Source organism: Eurypyga helias, unplaced genomic scaffold (assembly GCF_000690775.1).
Source record: "Eurypyga helias isolate BGI_N326 unplaced genomic scaffold, ASM69077v1 scaffold6284, whole genome shotgun sequence".
NCBI classification, from domain to species: Eukaryota; Metazoa; Chordata; class Aves; order Eurypygiformes; family Eurypygidae; genus Eurypyga; species Eurypyga helias.
The window spans coordinates 119,966-127,496 of NW_010248099.1; the positions used below are offsets into that span (position 1 = coordinate 119,966).

Here is a 7,531-nt window from a genome sequence, read left to right on the forward strand (position 1 = left end):
GTGTACATATATTTGTGTGTATGTGTCTGCAAGAGAGGGAGGGAGAAAAACCTCATCTTTTAAGAGGCTGCTGTTGCTTCTCAGTGCCTTACTTCCTAAGATTGCAATTTCAGATATTTAACGTGGTACTGGTTTAAAAAAGGAGATGTGCACCTGCTCTGACTTGAAGATGCTGTGAGTTGAGCACTTAAAATAATTACTCTGTTCTGAAAACACGGGCCTTATTTACTGTTTCCAAAATTCATATAACCGTATATAGGGTTCCTTCATTTACTTACTTAAATATCAGTATATGAAATCTAATCATAGTTTCCTTTTGCAAAAAAAAAAAAAAGGGCATATTCAGTGTAGCTGCTGGATTTATCCTTCCTACCATGACTTGTGAATTTAGGTTTATTTGCAGCTTTGTGCGTGACTATAAAGACAGGTGACTGTAGTTCTGTGCAAATGTGCCTTACAGTCTGTATTCAGCTTCAGCTCCTAACAATTATCCTCCATCAAGACGCTACTTCAGTAAAGATCAATTCTTTGATTGGGGTGGGCTTGGATGGAGTTTCAATGACCCTGAAGTGGATCCTCCCAAATACTTATTCCAGTCATGGAGTTTCTGTGCACGCTTTACTGATTACATTAGCCATTTCTCAAATGTTGGGGGTTTTGGAGTTTTTCTGAAAGCTGGATACGGTGATTCAATGTTTTTGTTTCTACTTTTGGTTTTGGTTGGTTTTTTTTTTTTAAGAGAATCCTTACTACTTAGGGTACTTACTGTACCTTACCTGGAGCCTGTGCTTTGGTATCTTCCTCCGTGCCCTGCTTAGCCAGTTTTGCTCCTTCATCCCTTGCCTTCTTCCCTGTCTTTCCTCCCTGTTAATGTTATATGTCCCTGCTTCCTGGGCAGAAAATGGCCACTGTCAGATTCTAGTGTCTAGTATGTCCAGAAGGTTTCTTTCCTCTGTGTAGGAGCTCCTGACACGTTTAACAGTCTTATTTCTCAAGAATATCATGTTACGGTTTTGCTTACCAGAGGAAACAGAAAGGAAGCTGTTAATCAGTAAGGTTTTTGAAGAAGACAAGACATGGAGGGGGGAGGAACCCAAAACAAAACCATAAAAAGGGCTTTTTCCAGTGCTGGCTTGGAAGCTGTTGGTTAGTCCAGACAGCATACTTCACCGTCTAGATGAAGAGGGAAAAGCTACTGAAAAGCCCATTAGATAATAGCTTGCTTTTCCCCCACCAGAGCTGTCCCAGGTAATATCATGTTTTGTTTGTGTAGTTATGTGTTTTGTCTGGCTTGCTGAAATAAAATTACTTCTGAGCATTGAAAGGGTGCTATAAATTCTGTTTTGCTATTAGCAGAAGTAATTTTTCCCCCTTTTCCTTTGGCCCCCAGAGCTGCAAAAATAACCAACAGCAAACAGATGGCAGAGTGCCCTGCCTAAGAAGATTTATGTATTCCTAAGGAATAACCAGTTTAAAGGAAGATTCACAGAGGTTTTTTTGTTCAGATAATTCAGCCATTCGTTATTTCATACAGTGGAAATCTGTTCAATGCAAGGCCATTTATCCTAGCAGTCTTTTGTATGGGGTAGTCATACTCTTTTTATTGTGTTATGCATTCTGAAATATTGGATTTTTAATAATTTAAACATTTATCAGGGTTTTTTCTGCCAGCGCATTTGTGAGGTTTTCTTTTGTTCCAGGTTTATTAATTCAAAGATTACCCAACGGAAAGTAAGCACGAGGTGAATGAGGGGAGTTCAGTGCACCTCGTTCCCTCTGTGTGGGAGCAGACACACGTCTAGGTTGCTTTGTGCAGCCGGTCTCCAAGAGCACGCAGATGGTGTTGGTACGGGTACAGGGCCGGGGTACAGAAAGAGAACATGGGATGCGAGCGTACTGCTGGGGACACATGCTTTTCCCCTCTCCTCACTCCTGGTTCTGCTTGGGTCGAAGAAATGAAGGGCAGGCTTCAGCCAAGTGTAAATACAGTCCGTGAAATGATCATGTCTTGAGCCAGGGGAGCACCTCGGAGTCAGCTCTGGCCCTGCGTTGGATGGGGTGGAGAACGTGCAGGTGATACCTACTTAGGGCGTTTTCTGTGACTCGGAGCCCAGCTCAGCTGTCTGGCTCTCGAGCCCTTGTCCCTGCTTGCGAAGGTCACGCATCCGTCGGGTGAGGCCGGGTCCACCCAGCGCGTAGGTCCAGAAGCACATCCAGCTGCGTGGCTGCTGCTGGAGTGAAGTGTGGGCGTTAGGTCACTTCCTCACACGCGCTGAGCATCAGTAACTGTGGTTTCAGTTAGAGCCCAGGGAAAAACTGAGATTAGCCACAGGGAGAGATGGGGTTCTTGGCCGTCTGGGTGTCGGAGAGTGCAGTTGTGGTGCGTGTTTTGAGGGAGGGAGGGAGGGAGGTTTTGGTTACATTCGTTTTAATCAAATGCACTTTTTGGTTTTATTCTGAAATTGAGGAAGATGGCTGGTGCTGATGGAATTGTTTTCACATGGTTTTGGAGCTTCCATACATGTAACACTGGTTTTACCACACGTTTTTAGTAGCATTTATAACTCATTATTGCCAGTTGATGCTTTTTTCTTTCTTTTTTTTAATAAATGTCACAATTGAAAGGAAAATTGTGCTGCAGATAGTCATCCTGGTACTTCAGCAGCAACTGCACATCAAACAACAGATCGCCAGCTTCTGCTGACGTAGAGCAGTTTAGAAATAGAGAAATTAGGAGATCAAAGAAAACAGATCCTTATGGATGGGATACTAGATCAGAACAATAACAAAAGCTTTGAGAAAAAGTGCCAGAATCCCTTCACAATTAGGGAACAAACTGCCGCTCAGAAAAATTGTGTAAGCCCACTCTCCTTTTGTGGTATGAGTTCACATTTTCTTCCATATACATTTTAGATTTTTTTTCTCCCCTATTTTTTAAATTCAGGCTTTGAAAATACATAATAAAAGGAAACTTACAAAACCCAAGCTAAATAAAACAAAAATTTCATCTTGTGAGCCTTGTGAACTCTAGCGAAAATTGTCACTTGAAAGAAGTAATGCGGAGTTTGGATTTCCCAGGTTTCCCTGTTGTGCTTGCACAGAAGCTGGCACTCGTAATCTCTGCTGCCTCTGGAGGTGAACAAAACAATACAGTGGCATTAATCTCTTCACTGCCGTAAGGATCCTTTCCTAATTTCACTGCCTCTGTCCTACTGAATCCTTCCATTTTTCGGGTATTATTATTGCCAACAAATTTTTAACATTGTAGTACTTCACATAAAACATAAAGTTCTAGGAAAAGTTATTTGCACTAAAGGGATTAAAAGGATGCTCTTAAAAATAACTTTAAAATAGATACAGCCCTTAACCTTTTCCTATGTATTATATATATTTGACTTTGTGTTTATTTGGATGAACCTCTGATCGAGAAAGCCATCGTATTTATGGATGTAAAGCATTTTTCAGAAATCTTAATTGGTTTTCTTTGTTTTGCAGCTTGGTTGTGTTTTTCTGAAAAATGGCAACCTCCATTTATTTCACTATTTTTTTGCTCTAACGCCTATGAGCTGTCATGTATTGCACATTTCAGTAAACCTTCTGGCGGATGTCAGTGGTTGGCATCAGCTGAACTGTGCCATCACCTGTGCTCCAAACAAGCGATGACCGTGCTCCAGTGGTCGTTGTGTGACTCAGGCCAGCTCCTGGCACGGAGATGCCCGCGCCCCAAACTGCGTGCGCTTGTCATCCCTCGGATGAGCCTTGGTAGGCAGGAAGGAGGTGCTGTTCTGCGGTTCTTGGTGCCCCGCTCGCCCCCTCACGTAAGGTGCCCGAGCGCCCTGGGCTGTGCCTTCCCCCAGAGACGGAGGGTCATTCGTGGCAGGGCATTAGACGATGCTGTTGTCCCTCTTCCGTTTTTCCTGTGGGCATAGAAGCAGTGGGGATCCTCTTGCCAACTCCACGAGTCACGCATCAGCTGCTTCTTCTTTTTCTTCTTTTTTTTTCGGAGAGAGAGTGCTAGGGGTGGAAGGGAGGAAGGAATGTCTTACAAAGGATGTAATATTCTGTTTTGTAGAGTGTGATTTGTTACTGCACTAGCAATAAAGAGAAAAACAGTGTTTGTGTATTGCTGCTCCTACAGTATTTCATCATCTTCTGGGAATGACAGAGCAGCCTTCAGCAAAAAAGAATACTTTGCTGCAGTTTTACTCATGTCAATATCTGCCTTTGAGTACATTAAATTCAGTGTGGAATAGTTAATTCAGGACCGTGACCCATACTTGCTTTTTGAAATCCTTCTAGCTCTTAAAGTCCCATAATAAGCCAGAGGCTAGTACTTGAAGCCTATTCACAGTACGCTGCAACACTTTCTGAGTCAAGATTTCCCTGTTATCCTCCTCTCTAAAATGCTTTATCCTTTGGTCTGCACTTCACACACAGAATTATTAGTACCTGTGTAGAAAGAGACCGTGCCTTATTTTAGTAGTTTCGTGACAATAACAGTATTTCACTGCTCAGAAAGGGTCAAAACAATGTTCTTGCTGTATTGCTTTGCTAAAAAAAAGCAAAGGGCTGTCTCTTTGGAAATTGCTGGAGAGTACGTTTGCAAGAAGTTATGAAACAGCGTTTCAGTCAGCAATGGGTTGAAAAGGAGCTATGGAAACATCTCAGGTGAAAGCTGCAGGGAAAACAGTCGACCTTGCGATTGGCCAGTAAAATCCTTGCGGTCCTCCTCTTACGGGCAGAAGGAGGGTGTAGATGAAGTAAACAGTTTAGAACAAAAATGGAAACAGAATTTGGGAAACTTGATTTCTCCCCCATAACTGTCTGACTCCTGACAGGGTTACTCGCACGTGCCAACGAGGAATGTTCAAAAGCCAAAATAAATCTGTATTTTTACACTTCTAAACATGGTTGATACAGCTGGAATATGCGCGGTGATTTGCAGACTAGAGCTACTTGCCCTTTACATGAGGCGTTAACTTAAATCTCTCTGGAAAAGAGATTTTATAAAGGAATTCTGATGGAGACAGGACTACCAGCAGTGGGCACAATTAGAAATAGGATGTGCCAACCTCGACAGCAGTGAGGTACCAGCAGAGGATTTAGCCATGCAGAATTCTGGTGAAGAAGCGTGATAACTTTGCTTTGTTTGACCTCTCTAAAATTGCTTTGAAGGGGAAGGTTCATCTTTGGTTGCTTCGAAATGAAAGCTATGACTTCTTTTTTAGCGCTTTCACAGCATGAAATGTGTTAAATGTTAAAAATGCATTGTGTGTAAGAGTTCTGCATCCCGGTTTGAAACCAGGCATTTGACCATTTTGTACATATAGTTTAAAAAAATATCTACAAGAAAAATAACTCTTTTTTTTTTTTTTTTTTTTTTAAACTGTGGAATTCAAAACTAAAATGTGTTAGGCTGCCATCCTTCGCTTCGTAATGGTCACAAGCTGCCCCAACTCCTCAGGGTATAAGGGCAAAATGCATACAAATCAAATGCTTCATGGATGCTGGCTTCCCAATATCATGTTGCTTGGCTGTTTTGTTGAGGTTTCGCACACATACATAAAAATAACAGCATTTTTAGCTGATCCCAATAGATTTTGCTCTGCAGCTGCATCACTTGAAAAAGGCTTTTTGTTCCAATTCTTGAAGTCTTAAGTATTACAAGTATTTTTTTTTTTAATCTCAATTATGATTTATGTGTTGTGATGACTTTAAGCGCTTGATTGGGCTACAAATGTGCTTTGAAAAAAAACCAAGAAAATGTGTCCATGAAAAACACCGGCAGGGCAAAGCTTGAGTATTGAGCATGCAGTTGTAAACTCGCATGGCACGTGGCTGGGTAGGTTTTTTTGGCAGACCCATAGTCTCAACCTGCAGTGATGCTAAAGATATTAGCAAATTAGCACTGCAGCGCTTGCCAGCGTATTCGCCAGAGTCCTGCTCATGCTCTCACGGCTGTAATTAAAACTAATTATTTTCTAAAACATAGTAATACATGAATATGTGCAATAATCGTTTTGTAGTGGGCAATCTGTGAAGTATTTTTAAAGCTTCTTTCCCCCTCCTCTCTTTGGCTCGCTATGCAGCGTGCCTGCTGCCTGGTGCAAGCCAGCATTGGCGTTTTGCAGAGGGACGCGCTCCTCCAGTAACCATCAGATTCTTTTCATATTTTCCTAAAATTCACATGTTTGGGATACATGTTTCTTCCTTTTTATTGCCTTGAAGGTTACTCTATCCTATGTTTTCTCTTGCCTCGGATCCTTCTTGGAAAGAAGGGCATGAGGGGGAGAAAAAGAGAGGAGGAAGGGAAGATAATGCAGCCTCTCCGAAGTGCTCTACACATGGTTTTCTGCAAGGAAAGAATCACCTGGTGTCCTGCTGTTGTTCTCTGGTTATTTGCGTCGATTCAGTGTCATGGCACCTTCTAGCATCTCGTCTGCCCGGTATTTTTCTGTCTGTTTATCTGAACGTTTCTCCTCGCATCTTTCTAGAAACCCAGGAACCCAGCAGCTCTGCAGCAGTAATACTATACTTAGCATTTGCATCTTCAAATAAAAACCTCCCTTTGGCTCCTCACACCCCGGGGAAGCAACTGCGTGCCATTGTCAGAGAAGGGCGTTTGTGCTTTCGTTGTAGCCCCACCTCACTTTGGCACGAGGGGGAGAAGTTGAGTGCCAGTTCTCCAACAGAGTGAAGTTTACAGCTTGTAGTTCTGTAGTTAAGGCTCACGTTGGCTGAGCCATTCCAACTGGAGTCGTTAGGGGCAGGAATTATCTGCTGGACACCAGTCTTAATGCGGGCGGAATTGGGAAATTCAGGATTTCTTTGCGAATTCAACATTGCAAGCAAAATGTGCATCATTTTCATTTACATTTCTCTGTTGCCCCCCCGGGCACGGCCAGTGGTTACTCAGGTGGACTGTCAGTCTGTTAAAGTGTGGGGGTCAAATGTGGAGTCAGCTGAAGAGCCCCAGCAGCGTGGAGAATGGATTTCACTTTGTAAAGTGGTGGTGGTGGTTGCGTGGTGCTTGCCTTGTTCGTTCTGTTCTGTTTCCTCACTCCAACTGAAGAGGTTTCCAGGTTTCCAGATTCTAGAATAACGGGACAGAGGTGGGATAACCTCTGCTTCACGTGGTGCCGCGGCCTTGCAGCAGGAAGCGTGCTTTTTCTATTTTTCCTACAGAACCAAACGTAGTCATGCTTAACTGTTTCTCCTGTTTTCGATTAGCACCTATGGGTCTTGCAGATATGATGACACCCGGTGAGTCCAAACTAGCCCTTCCTCTCAAAGCAGACGGCAAAGAAGAAGGACCCCCCCAGCCTGAGAGCAAGTCAAAGGTATTTACCACCTCCGCACGTGGTGTTGGTTCAGCCCGCAGTCTGCTGTGTTGTCCTTCATCCTCTGGTTTTGGCCTTCCCACTTCCGTTCTATCCTGCATGCCTTTCCATTCACGTGCAATCTCTTCGTTAGTTTCTTTTATTTTCTTTTATTTATTTATTTTTCTTTATTTTTTTCTTTTTTCCTTCAT

At 42.9% G+C, this 7,531-nt stretch overlaps 1 protein-coding gene across 1 annotated transcript in view; it reads left to right on the forward strand.

The window, feature by feature from the left end:
* LOC104509109 (AT-rich interactive domain-containing protein 1B-like) overlaps positions 1-7,468 on the forward strand; it is a gene marked incomplete at its 3' end in the record, with an annotated part of 82,718 nt that extends 75,250 nt beyond the window's left edge. Inside the window, exon 8 of the mRNA XM_010150938.1 lies at positions 7,231-7,468. Coding sequence (XP_010149240.1) covers positions 7,231-7,468 — 238 coding nt within the window. The remainder of the gene's footprint in view (positions 1-7,230) is intronic.
* Between the last annotated feature and the right edge of the window lie 63 nt (positions 7,469-7,531).